Source organism: Halichoeres trimaculatus, unplaced genomic scaffold (assembly GCF_033239565.1).
Source record: "Halichoeres trimaculatus isolate MK-OKI-2021-1 unplaced genomic scaffold, fHalTri1.1 fHalTri1_scaffold_10, whole genome shotgun sequence".
In the NCBI taxonomy this organism is placed as follows: Eukaryota; Metazoa; Chordata; class Actinopteri; order Labriformes; family Labridae; genus Halichoeres; species Halichoeres trimaculatus.
Genome location: NW_027437187.1, coordinates 28,589,040 through 28,603,368, shown reverse-complemented (window position 1 = coordinate 28,603,368; position 14,329 = coordinate 28,589,040). Strand labels below are relative to the sequence as shown.

The 14,329-nt window shown below is 37.9% G+C and overlaps 1 protein-coding gene across 1 annotated transcript; it reads left to right on the top strand.

Annotated features, from left to right (window-relative positions):
• On the top strand, positions 1 to 8,873 carry saal1 (serum amyloid A-like 1). Its single transcript, XM_074678357.1, has 13 exons — positions 1 to 158; positions 606 to 787; positions 1,558 to 1,659; positions 1,974 to 2,057; positions 2,154 to 2,233; positions 2,305 to 2,364; positions 2,442 to 2,557; positions 3,840 to 4,008; positions 4,154 to 4,236; positions 4,340 to 4,525; positions 5,008 to 5,165; positions 6,047 to 6,139; positions 7,407 to 8,873. Exons 1-13 carry the CDS (start codon positions 155 to 157, stop codon positions 7,482 to 7,484), a joined length of 1,395 nt encoding a protein of 464 aa, XP_074534458.1. The 5' UTR covers positions 1 to 154; the 3' UTR covers positions 7,485 to 8,873.
• Positions 8,874 to 14,329: the final 5,456 nt, after the last annotated feature.

Sequence of the window (14,329 nt, the reverse complement as noted above, 5' to 3'; positions counted from 1 at the left end):
GAAGAAGATTTACGTTCTGCAAGCACGCATGCGCATCAAGACCCTGTACCAAATGGAGGCTATTTGAAATGTTTACTGAGACAAATGTTGAAAATATGGAATAACATTACTTCCTCCTAGTTCTCAGTGAGTTGTCTTGTAGAGTGCGGGCACAATGGGTGAGTTATAATGTAATAAGTAATTTTAATGAGTACGACAAGCAGTCAGTGAAGCAAACAACTGTTAATAACTGACAAGCTTAGCTGCTCTTGTTGGTAATCGCTAAACCTCCAAACCTGTGCACATTTCTCAACACAACAGAAAACGTGCATCATTTTACCACCTTACATAGAACAGCAAAGAGAGTAGGGGAGTTCATATTATGCAGGAATCTGAGAGCAAATAAACAATCATAGAATATAACTCGAGTGAATTTGTACAGTACAGTACATTGTCTTTTGTTCTATTATGCTCTCTGTGTGAAACTTGTTATGCTGCTGCTTTGGCCAAGATATGAATATTCCTTGTAGAATAAAGGTTAAACACATAAATAGATTAACAAAATAGTTATATCGATCAGTTCTCATGTTATATTGTTGCTTTTGTTTCTTCTTCTCTTTTGCCAGACTGCAGCAGGGAAACAGAGACATCTTCATCTCCTTCAGGAAAAGAGTCGCCTGACTTGGACCGTAACCCATCACCACCACGGGATACAGCCGATGGAGAGGAGGGGGAAGATGTGGATGCTATTGGTGAAACCGTTTACAGCAAGCACTGGCTTTTTAGCACCCTGACACGTCTCATCAATGTAAGCACTGGGATTAAGATTTGATGTATTAAGGTTTAAAGCATTATATTTTTAGAAGTGACACTGTTTTTGTTTGTTGTCGTTTTTTCTTTTTAGTCCTTCTGTTTTTTTTTGTTTTTTTTTTCTCACTATTTAGTCCATCCTCTTTTATTTACTTCTTCTATGTTATGTTAACATATTAATGTAGTAATTTGCTTTTATTCAGATTTTATCTAATCCATGACTCACCTTTGTTTCACTTTTAATCTTTTCATTGATAGCCCTTTAGGCCCTCTCATTGTTTAATCTTTTACTCATGTGTGTTATTCTACTTTATCCTTGCTTTAATTTTATTATTACTTTATTATTTTTTTATCATTATTATAATTTCATCTTTTCAGATTTATTGTCCTGCTTTTTGTTTATAAGCGCCTTTTATTGCCTTCTTTCTTTTCCTTACTGAGTTTATGTTTATAGGTTTTATTTCAGTCTTCATGGTCTCATTTTATGTTGCATGGTTCTTGTATTGTCTGGGTTTCTATGACATTTGCTCCTTGCTGGGAGGCTTTAAGCCTTGTTTCCTTCTGTAAGAGTATTATTATTATTATTATTATTATTATTATTATTATTATTATTATATGGTACCATTGAAAATACCAACCAAGCATGAAATTATTTTCAACAATGTCAAAGTTATTTCATTTTTTTTAAATCTTCCCATTGTACAGAAGTATCTATTGAGTCAGGCAGTATTTTATTAATGTCTTTAAAATTGTCTGTTGATGTTATAGATGGTCACTGAGTATTTGGAGGGGGACTCTGAAGGTGAAATGGAGCTCCCTGAAGATGACGAGGAAGATCTGTGTCGAGTGTGGGATATGGCCATGGATAAGGTAGAGTATGTGTGTCCTTCAGGAAGTGAAATCATATTTTCATTTATGAATACAGCTATCAAAGCTGAGTCTTTGTAGCCAAACTACCCTGCGATTCATAATACCTGCCTGAAAGTTATAATGCTCTGTTCTTTTTAATCCATCCATCCAAACTACTGAGTATAGTATATAACATTCTAGCCTTTGGGAAGGTAAGATTAATTGTGTCATTGGTTTGAGAACTCAACGCACAAGCAATGGAGTGTATGCAGCAGCTGAGGAGATTATGCAAAGGCTCGGATTACTCATAAGTTGTTTTTGCCAACCTCTTGTAGGACGTGGCTGGTTTTCTGCAGGAATTCAAAGCTACAGACATCCTTCTGGGGGTGATTGCCAAATCCCGCTGTCCACGACTCACAGTGAGTAAATTCTTCAAGGTTCATTCATTTTGGATCAGAGTAAAATCCTGTACTTTTCAGCTTAAAAATTAAGATATTTTTCTTTTACTGTTCCAGGAAATTTGTGTGGGAATCCTTGGGAACATTGCTTGTTTCCCAGAAACGTGTCTGACTCTCAGCCAAAATGAAGACCTCGGGTAAATAGAAGTCATTATCTCTAACAGTTTTTGTTCTCAACAAACTGATGTAACTCTCTGTGTGTCCACAGGGCTGTGCTGTTGCTTCTTCTTGGAGATACAGATCCTCCTACCCTACTAGAAACTAGCAGGTAAAATTTTTGTTATCTGATGGTGTGGGGGTAAAAAACTGAGAGTGAGTATTAATCCTTCCTGATGCTGATTGCAGGTTGCTTCTGACCTGTGTGTCTCAGAAAGACGTCTGTTCAACGTGGCTTCAACGGATACGACAGCAGACGTCTGTGCTTACCAACCTCTGTTTTATCATGTCCAGTTCCACAAACAGTATGTCAATTTCATTATTTTTTCATTTTTTATTTACATAATTATTTTATAACCTATCATTTTACTTGTCTTTGTAGTCCTGAGTATGACATTTCTTTATATTCCACTGATTTAGAGGTAAGAGTTGCACAGCAAGCAATGCAATGCTGAAACGGAGACGGCATGAAGTTAACTTTGGGCAACTAAACATTTACTTAAACAATGCTGGATTTAAAGTACCTGTATTTAAGATTAAATTTGCTTTGAAATTTTTTTGGGGGGTGAAGATGTTACTATAGACAAACCATTCTGTTGCTGATAACTGTAGTAGTACTAAAATGCATAAGACTTATGAAAAAAAACAATGTACAGTAATAGCAGAAAGTCCCAAAAGCAACTTGGTTTTTAACTCTTAAAACCAAAAGTTAAACTCATCTTAAATTCTTAGCTGGTCTGGGGTTTTTGAGAATTTTCTAATAAAAACATCAATTTATTGTCTTTTAATCTTGTCTCGTCTGTAACTGAGGTCTGTTTTACACAATTCTCCAGTGTATTTGATGGGGTTTTTTTTGTTTGTTTTTTTTTCAGATATTTTTATTGAATTTTTATGGTTATTAGGAGGGTACAGAAAGAAAAAAGGACATTTTAAATGCACAACTGGTATTCTATATTTTAAACCCAAAGCTGCCATGAGAAAAGGCGAGAATGGCTGTGGTCGCCGAACATATGGTTTAAGTAAAAAAACAGACAAAGCGCCGTGAAAGAAAATGGTGTGGTTATAAGACAGATTAGACTTAAGAACTAGAAAGAAAAGAATTTTCCTCTTATTCCACATTGTTTGCTCTCTGAGAAAAATATATTAACACTTTGCAATTCTTGGAATTCTACAAAGTCCTCCCTGGTGTGTGGCTCTCTGCTCTGCCTTCCATCACAGAAACTTCATCACTAACTTTCAGCATTTAGCAAGTAAAGCACCTGGCAAAGCCATTTTGGCATCTTGGTATAGATACATGTATTACAGACAGCATAACAAACTTCCTCTGTTTTTCATTTAATTTAGAGGAAATGTTTTGTTTTGGGTCTACATGTCCCTCCTCAGGAAAATCTTGTTTATTGTGACTTAATTTAAATTTGTTCAAAACAAAAATTAATAGAAAAAAAAAATCATTTTCATCATTTTGTTGTAGTGGTATCTATACAGGTATCAATAATGTTTGACTTGTACCTGTATGGTATCAGAACAACCACCTGTGTTTCCTGTTTAACTCTTCAGTCCATCTTTAACATTTCATGTGTTTCACAGCTGACCTGCTTGAGAAGGTTGGAGAGCTGGTTGACAAACTCTTTGACCTTGATGAAGATCTGATGAAGAGTTGGATCACAGCTCAGCCCAGTGAGGAGACAGAGGAGGAGGATGGTGAGAAGCATCTGGATGTGGCTTCATGTCTCCTTGAGGCAGCCAAGCAGCTCAGGTGTGCAAAAGAAACTCTGGATAATATTTGGAAATAATTGTTAGTAGAGTTAAGATTTTTAAAACCTGAAATATTTTCGTTGAGATCATCTGTGTTTACTTTTAAATTTGATGTATAGATCATTGTTGTTACATTGTTTTCACAGATCAGACTGTCCTAATGGCTTAGAGGTTTACCTTCATGCCTTCCAACTCCTCACCACCATTGACGAGGGCCTTCAGACTTTTGGTAAGAACACAGGTTTTACAGAGATTAACCCTGTGTATAAAATACAACACAAGACTGAAGTGACCTCTCAACAAATAACATGTTGTGTAACGTTTCCTCCAAGCTGCCCCCGACGGACCTGGCAAAGAAGTGTGGGATTTTGTCTGTGACGTTGTGTGTGAGGATCTCTGCCAGTCAGATGATCTTTCAGTCGTCTTGCTTGAGCAGAAAAGTGTTTTGGTTCAGGCGTTTGCTGTGCTGCAGGCACTTTACAGATGCCAGGATCAGTGGCGCAACAGAGGTGATGCAAGTAAGTTTCGCAACAGTTCCATTGTTAGTTTTGTGCGCGATTGACCCCGGATTAGGTCACCCCGGGTTCACCCTTTTCCAGAATTAAAGATCTGTTTACTTAGTGATTTTTCCAATCTGTGATGACAGGAACAGTTCATTTCTGTTTTATGGTAAATGATGTAAAGTGAAAAGGACTGGAAATCAACACATTTGTTGATTGTCATTCAAGTAAATTGAATTTTTAATCGTAGTGGAGAAAAACACAGCATGAAATTCTGGAATGCTCATTTCTCTTACATTTTTAGCAAATGTGGTTTTAAAATTCGACTGGAAAGGTTTAAAAGCAATCTCTGACTGGTTTTCTTTTTTAAGGACTTTGTTGCCAAGGTGTTTACAATTCAGTGGCACAATACAGAAAATGTGGCAGCATAAACTCACACTGTAGGAATTCGGATACTCATGGCAGATGTTTGCCGCACATGCATTGTCTTTTTCTCTCAGGTCTTCCCCTTATTGGGACAGTTTTGCAAGTTCTTCAGTACCACAGTGAGAGAAAAACTGATGAAACCAACACAGAGGGCACAAAAGATGAACAGCTCCAGACTCTGGCAGAGGTCACAGCTGAGTTTCTAGCCGACATCTGCGAACAGATTCCCAAGGTATGACTATCAAAGAGACTGTGAAGACTTTCTGAGTGATCCTTAAAAGGTCTCTCTTCTAGACATAAACATGATTAAGAGCCACACTTTAAAACAAGACTATTAGCAGCAATAAAGGTTATTTCTAAATGCTATTTCTTAGCTTCCTGATCAGGTTGGACAGGACCCGGGTTTATTAAAGTATTTAAGACAACACCACACAAACTGACGGAGTTTAGTGGTAAAAAGAGCTCCTGTTTTTCTCTGCTGAAAATGATTTAACTTTGTAGTAATGGTGGACACTGGAGCTGAACTGTCAGACAGAAAAAGTACAGAAGAGCAGAAGAAAGCGAAAGGGCAGAGTGATAGAGCACAAGCTGAAGGCTAAAACCTGAGCTTGTACCGCTACTGTACTGTAGTGGTCTGTTCAAACTTGAGAGTCTATCAACAAAATTAAGAGCGAGGTTACGTTTGCTCTGTTTGGTGAGGTTGGAGCTGGTAGATGAGCACTAGTAGGACATGACAAGGATTCGCTAACATTACACATTGCGGACATGTCTCAACATGTCGTAATATAGCTGGCTGATAAACTACGGTACAAACTGACAAAGTTTGTTGTGGTCACATTTCAAACAACAGGGCTAAATAACTAGTAAAAATTTGTCTTGAACAAAGAAAAGTAGGTGTTAAAAAGCAGATCCGATCTCCATTTCCAAAACAAAAACAGGCCTTGGTAAGAGTCAGTGACGGTGTGTGTGCAACTCTGTGCGAAAGGTGTCGCTGCAGTCCGTTTTAAACAGATAGTCCTCGCAGTCTCTTTCGTCAAGTTTTTACACAACATTTTAAGTGATAAAAAGTACAGAATTTTTTTCTTTTCTCAACTGTGCTTTTTGTGTTTTTAGGAAACTGTGGCAGATTTGATTAAGGAAGGTTATCTGACAGAGAAGACTTCTCTCACAGCAGCCAGCAGTTTGGTTCACGACTACAAGACTGCAGTAAGTTTTTCCAAAGAAGAGGACCCAATTCTGAACGAGTTAGCTCTAAACTGAAAGTGATGCCTTAAAGAAGATTTCAGGAATTTAGCGTAAAGCTCCTGTGACACGGCCCCCCAAAGTAGAAACTCTTATCTTATCATGTATCTGCCTGAATTATGTTTTCCGACAATATAGTGTGACATCCTTTTCCTCAAAAACAAGCTTTTCTTTACTCTGCTGTTCATTGCCTCGCTTGACACCTACCCCATCGCAGTAGTTACAGCTTTTGAAAATCATGATATAGAAAATTTTAATCTTGCTAACAGTCTAATTTGATTTAATAATTCTTCAAGAGGCATTGTCGGCAGTGTCTCGCTGGAGCTCAGGTGGGCAAGGGGAAGGGGGCAGCTGATATATCTAATGATCAAATCTATTGTCTAGTATCTATCTAAAATTGGTGTGTATGAATGAAGATGGCAGTTTAAGGAGCTTATACTGATGTAGTTGAGAAGAAGGGAGGTAAACATCAGTTTAGCACAATGAGCAGATCATGGCCTTCCATCCTTGAGATCAGTGTCAGTGGTCAGGCCAACAAACGCCTTTTTTAACCAAAATAACTCCACTGTACTGTGGATCCATAGAGGTTTATCATTATCTCGTAAAGCTGCACATTGGAATGCACCATTACTGTTTTCTGACCCATGTTAAATTCCATTCTAAATGGTCATTTTTATGCCTGGAACTGCTGTAAGGGTGTCATAATTAACAGCACACCAACATAATCCAGCTTTCCTTACATTTTAAAAAGCAGAGATAAACAATGAGTAACTCACATGACCGTTAAAAGAAAGCATTATGAGACTCTGTCTGGAAGAAATACCCTGGGATGTCCAGGATAATGTTAGAACAATTGTTAAAGCGTGTGTGTGTATGTGTCCACAGGAGGTGCCAAAATCAACACAAACCCAAAAATCTGTGCAGGAGCTTTAAGTTTTGGGCCAGTGTGAAGTTGACAGCTCAAGTTGTTTGTTACAACTTCTCCAATTTGATTAAGTTTACACATTTTTTAACTCAACAACAGTTTTTGAGTCTCCAAACTTTTTCAGTGATTATCCATTACATGTGTGCATGTGTATGTGTGTGTGTGTGCGTGCAGTCATTAAGTGTTCGGGCTTAATTTTAGAGCTTGTGTCATGCTAAGACATGTGATGGGCTGCTGATAAACACCACAATCTCCTGTGGAAAATAAACACCATATTTCCATCCTTCCCCTCTTCCTCTTGTTCAGTTTCAGCACCTGCAGTCCGTGCTGTCAGAGGCTGATCCCCGACTGGCAGACATTGTGAGGAAACAGTTTCCTGTGTGAGGCGCACGACGAGTGTTCACCTCTCATCCAGGGTTTCACCTCGGCTTTTTATAGACACGCGGCTATTTCCTCCCCAAGGATCGTGCCTCAAGTCATTGTGTTTGGATTTCCATCGGAAAGACTTAACGAGGATGTCACACTATCACACACTGTAGATGGAGCGACAAAGGCTATTTACATTTTCCTTTTATGATGTTAATGTTATTTTTGTATTAAACAATGTAACTTTTGTAAAACATATTTCTTCTGGACATGTTTTCTGAGAAGCTTTAACTTTTTATCATTATGTCTTAGCAAAAACTGGGTTCCATTTTTTCAGAAAGCATCTACTTTGTGTGGAAGTCACTAATTATATCATAGTGGAAGAATTTTGACAACTCAGAAGAGAAATTCAGTTCATATTTGACTAAAAACAACTTTAATACACATGGGAAGTTTTTAACCTTAATGATTTGATACAAGTTTTCTAGCTTTGTGTGAGAAAACCCACAAATTTAGGAGCTGAATGTGCTTCTGAAAAATCCTCGATCCTGTCAATAAGAGTAAGTTAAAGCTACTGGGAGGAGTAATTAACCTGTTAAAGTCTATGAACCGATCTTGATGAAATTTTCAGGAAATGTTCAAAACAGAATAAGGAAGAAGTTGTTACATTTTGGTGGTGATCCAGATCACAGTCTGGATCCAGGACTTTTTTAAATGATTTTTTATCATTTTGAGATAGGGCTATTTTCACCATATGTGTCTATAACTCCACGATAAATAGTTGGATTGCTTTAAAAAACAATACAAGACAAGGTCACCATAATTTCTGACAGATGTAAAAGTACGATCCAGATCCTGGCAATATTCTGGGTACCAAGATCTGTAATATAAAATATGTACTGGGTCAACATAATTTTTAACTCTGTCAGGTAACAAATTGTCGTACAAACCTGCAACTAACACCAACTTGTAGCAGACAATCTGCTGAAGGGAATTACAACATTACAAGTAGGACTAAAGTGTTGGTGACAATCACAATATGCTTGGCGGAGGTCTGCGCGCTCTGAGCTGGGGCTGCTTTTCTTGTTGAAAAATGCATTTACACTCAAACAGGATGTTGGTCAGCTGATGAAAAGATGAAGATAAAACTTGACAAAAATATATCACGTCCAGCTGAAAACAGCAAGGTGATACTAAAACACTGAAGTGTTCACTAAAACCAGTAAAGAGATGGAAGTCCTGCTTTGTACAGAGGAGAAGCCAAAATGGACATAAACAAAGGTTTCGTGGCAGATGGTCCCACTAATTGCCACAACCTTTAGCCGCCTGTCTGACCCTTCCTGTCCGCCTTAAAATAGTGGGAATAGTGAAATCACACAACAGCACTGACTTCTTAAAACAAGGGGCAGACTTCTTTGATTTAGCTGAACAAATGATTGTATTGTCATCAAAAAACAAACGATCAAATAACATTTTCAGATGTTGCATTCTCTTATGTAAGCTAGATAATAAAACTCAGTATTTCACATTAAATTACTTTTCTGATGTGTTCTCATGTGAATAATCCATTTCATATTTAGTGATGGTTTATTTTATTTGTTCTTTTCTTTACGAAGAGAGAATCTGTCTCTTTGTCAGGGTTATTGAGTGTGTATTCAGTCACCTTTCTAAGCATATGAGTAATGGTACAAATACTGATGACAACATCAAGTGTTTACCAGAGGGTGACAGTCACTCGGTAACGACAATGAAATTAGATGAAAGGCTCCAGCCTGGCAACAATGATCTCATTTGGTTTCCAAATGCACCATTTCGCCCACTCACCGAGAAGAGCAGGACAACCTGCGCATTTTCAGTAAGCCTCCGTAGGCTCTGTGAATATAGCAGCTTTTTAATTAAAGCTTGGATTGATATGTAGAACACTCTTTCTAATGGAAATCCCGAGATGGTCAGAGTGCGTGCAAGACAGAGATCACCTTATGGGAAAAAAGAGCCTCTGTTTAAGCCGGCTATCTCCAGAGACATGACGTGAACCTTGACTAGACTCGTGATGAACATAGGTGGCCGGTGTCTCGATCTGCGAGTCATGTCCTGTTTGTGTTGTAAATGGCTAGAATTATTGAGGCGCACTCATGCTTGGCCTTTCAAGATCGCTTGTGGCCACTGACTTGCTGGGTGCTGGGTGCTGGGTGCTGCGACTCCAGGCCTCGCTTTCAGACACGGACTGTCACAGAGATCAGGATGAAGCCCACATGTTCCCTGCTGCCCTGCCAAACCTCATCGTCAGTCAGCCGGTTTTCCCAACAGCTTGATATGATCTGACTTCATGCACACAACACGGCAGGCTGCAGTCAGAGCGCCTGGCACATAGCACACGTCACAGACACTGAGGCATGTGTGGTGTGTCTGATGCTGATGCTTGATGTCAGATACTTCTGTTTACCTTTGCCCACACAGCTGTGTTCTTTTAAATGAACTGACATTTTGCCCTGCAGTGAAGTGTTTGCTATTTTTGTCTCACATTTGTATGTAACAATGTACATCCGTACTTGTAAGGATGAGTAATACTACTTTCACGTGGTGAAGCTGGAGATGTAATAAAAAGTTGAACTAGGGTTCACAAAAGGATTCTGGGTTCATGACCAGCTCTTCTGTCACATGAAAACAGTTGAATTCAGGAGGATGAGCTAAGCTGCCTTTGTATTTTAACTCAAACACAAACCTAAAGAATATGAATTTTAACTTTTATGGATCATTGAGGCATGATTTACAGAAAGAGATCAGCTTGCGAGCTCTCCTGAGAACCTGATGGAGTACCTGTTGCCGGGTGAGGAGAGGGGATAATGAAGGGATGAAGAATGCATGTGCAGTGTCACGTTCCCACTCCTTTGGTTCCAAGGCCCAGTCTTTTCACAACCACCTGTTCAAGGCATGTTAATAAAGACTGACGATGCCATTGGCTGCATTCAAAGCCCCTCTTTCAGCTCATTTCCTGAGTTGGCTGCTCGTCTATCTCTCGTCAAACAGGATCACAATGAAGCTTTCCCCCTCCGTGGTACCTGAATATCAAAGATGCTGACGTGCTGTGCTGCAGTGACAGTGATGTTTGCCTTTTGTCTTAACTGGCCGTTCTGCTTCTTAAACCAGTTCACCTGGAAAGATACTGTATTGTTAATCTTAACGACAAGGACTGTGCTACAGGTGAACGGATGGGCAAGATATCAACGGGTTAGGTGTAAATCAACAAAGCACACACTTGTTTACCATCTTAAAACAACAGACAATATTTCGGAAATCTATACCTGAACTCATGGCTGAAAGAAATGGTTGATTTTCCTTTGTAACTCTGTGTCACAAGATCTTGTGCGTCAAACAGATTCTTTGTCTCCAGACTGAGAACAGCACAAAGGATGAATATAACGTTGGAGTACATTTCTATCTTATACATTTTGATCTGAGCAGGAGTCTTTTCAACCCAAATTTAAAGAATATAAAACACCTACCGCTGTTGAATTGTGAATTGAATCAAAATGGTTTATTTTCAATGTGTAAATGACATTTACAATTAATATCTCTATTTAAAGATTATTTTTTGGTTTCATTTGCTGACTAAATTTCTGCAATGCATTTTACAGATATAGAATAAATATTTTTCTTATTAGCACAAAAGTTTTAGCAGTGTTAAGTACACGTTTTTGTACACTTATGTCCAGACACACATGCCGCTAAACATATCTAAATATATTAATGTTAAAAAGTAAAAATATAAATATAAATTTAAACAACCTATGATTGACCATTGATGGTTCTGTATCTGTTTTTCTTCATTTTAATGTGATTTGTAAATAATTATAATGAAAAAAATAAAACCACGTCATCATCATTACTATCATGTGTACTTTTTAAGACTACTCTGTTGATTGTTTATTCTGTCGTCTTACTGAGTTCCTTCCTCTCTTTGTTTGTCAATCACTTTGTAAACATCTTTTTTATAGGTGCCATATAAATAAATGATTATATATAATATGATGGCATAATATGATGTTGCATTCAGTAAATTAAGATGTTAAGAATATTTTTTAAGAGAGCGTAAGATTGAAGTGAAATGTGAAGTAACTGCCCTCCTCTGTCTTAAATTGATAAATAAACCATGTTGGGAAAGCTCTCCAGATTAATTGCATGATACTTTCAGTGACCCTTTGATTTCATCGCTTTCCTCTTTTCTGGCTCACGTAGAGAGCTTCTATTTTAAAGGCGGCAGGTGTTTACGGGTGCAGCTCCGTCCTGTCCTGTCCTTGTGTATGCTGACGCCTGTCACCGAGTGGCATATGCTGCTGTTTGTTCTGCAATGAAAGAATCGGAGCTAATTAAGGAGGCGCAGTCCTACCGCAGGAAGTGTGCGTAAGCAAGCCATTCACTGTTCTGATTAGTTAGTTGTTCAAACAGGGCTCAGGATCAGGTGAAAGACTGGAATCCCGGTGATGAAGTGCTATTAGAAGACCTTGGATTCTCTGGAAATTCAAATAACACCAGTGTTAAAGCCAGGAGCGGAAAGAGAGACAACTAACTTAAGACTGATAAAATCAAATAAAGTGCAGATCTCATTACACTCATGGTGGTTTTAGAAAAACTAACAATTCTTGCAATAAAACTACAAATTAAAAAGTCAGCTTAAGATTAGATTAGATTAGATGCAAAAATTGCTGTCAGGAATATTTTTTCCATTCACAGTTTGGAAAGAAAATTTGAATACTTCTGAAAAATTTGATTAATCTTTGTTATATGTTTTATTTTTTGATTTCTAAATAAAATTTAAAAAAAAAACATCCATTTTTGTATTTAGAAAATTAAGCTAATTTACATGCAGCTCTAGTCATTTTTGATGAAAAAAGAGAACTGCTTAAGTCCCTGTGATGCTCTTTTATCACAGCTAACATAATGAGACAGAATTCATAAAAAGCATTTTCAACAACCGGCAATAAGACTGATATTATCACAGTAATGGGATTTTTATGCTTGCAACTGCTAACACAGGCAAAAAAAACTGCTTTATTTTTCTACATTTTTTCAAAGAATACTGACATTTTTAAACTGAACGGTTGTGGCTGCTAAAAGAAAAGCAGGATGTTTTTCTGTCATTTTGCCACCTACACACGTAACACAAGACTGTGTGATTTTAACTGAGCTAATATCTTTAAACAGAATTTTAAACTTTTTTTTTTTTTTTTTTTACAATAATGTGTTTTTGGCTGAGTTTTTTTTACAGTTTCCTCTTCTTCTTTCTAAATGGAGACTCGAAGAAAACAAGGAATAGATCAATAGAGAGGTAAAATACACTTCATTGTCCAGAGGGGGCACCAAACGAACCCAAACCTGCAGATCCTCACAGGAGCTTTAACGTGCAAATGAATCAAGTTTTTGTCCTGTGTTTATGAATCAAGAGGAAATTTTTCAAAACTGGTTTTAAAAAATGTTTAAATAATTTAATTTCTTTGAATATTATTTCTGTAAATTTTACTTTTCCATATACTTTAATATTTTAAGTCTTTTTGTTATTTTTTCTCACTCAGTACTCCCAGTTGATCATAAAAATATATTTATGAACACTTGAAATCTATATAATCAGGCTTTTTACTGTCTTTAAAATCTGTGTTATGATCTGCATCTCTGATTTGTTTCCTGTGCTGCTTAGGCATTTGGTTTATCTAAAAAAGATCTGATAATTTAATATTTGAAAATAAATATGTATGAAATGAACAAGGTGATACATTACAGTGTATGATTGCAGAAAAGAAATGTGACTATAATATTAGTTTGAGAGCTGCATGATATGATACATCTACCTTTATCACTGTATTTCTGGATGCCAACCTCTAAGAGGGACTTTTGAAATCCTTTAGAGGGGATTCGTAGAAAGAAAACAACACAAGTGTTGTGGTAATGTAATGTCTCCGAAATGGTTCATGAGATGTGTGGCTTACATTCTAATACAGTCTGATACTCGTGTTGGGCATTTTCTTAGAAGCAGGGGTAGATTAGCCACAGAGGTGTCTTGCAGCTTGATGCTCAGACACTGCTGGTAAATCCCTCTGATTAAAGTGAACAGAACTGGGACAGACCGGCCGGGGTGCGGCTCAGACAACATGGCAACTCCCCTTCAGTAACCTCCAGAGGGATCAGAAATAAGAACAAGTGCTCTGTTTTTCCTGGATTTTCACATAATTCTAAACATATTTTTTTTTAAATGTGACACGAGGAACAGAGGCATTTGGGTAGTTGGGATAAGTAGGAAGCCTTTCAGCTGTGTCTCAAAGGCTGGCTTCCTCAAAGGGGGCCATGAATGAGCACACGTTCTGAGTGTTCTCATCATCTGACGGCAGTGTTGCATGACCAGCTCCATCACGGCAGGAACAATGCTGAGTGAAGGTGACCGAGTTCATGGAGCTTTAATTATTCCAGGGTGTAATGAAAATTAGAACTTGAAACAGCAAACAGGTCTTTTTTTGTGGGATTTCTGGATCATTGGGCATTATCTTATCCTACCCCTTTTTATCCAGCTCTTGACATAAGGAGTGTGACGTTAACATGATAACAAACCACAGTGACCCCTCTTATTCATGCTGACCTATGTGACCCCTGCCAAAAGACTCATGGGCTTACAGCATCTCAGTACACCTGTTTCGATTACCCTCAGGATGGAACAGTGGACATTGCACATGGCAAATCCCACAATTAAGACTCGGAATGAAACAGCTAAAAATACACTTCTGTTATTGAGGATACATAGGATCCTGCCATAGGGTGTCAGTCAAAAACTGTGTCGAAAAGCGTGATTGGAACTGTGACAAATGACTGATTAGTTG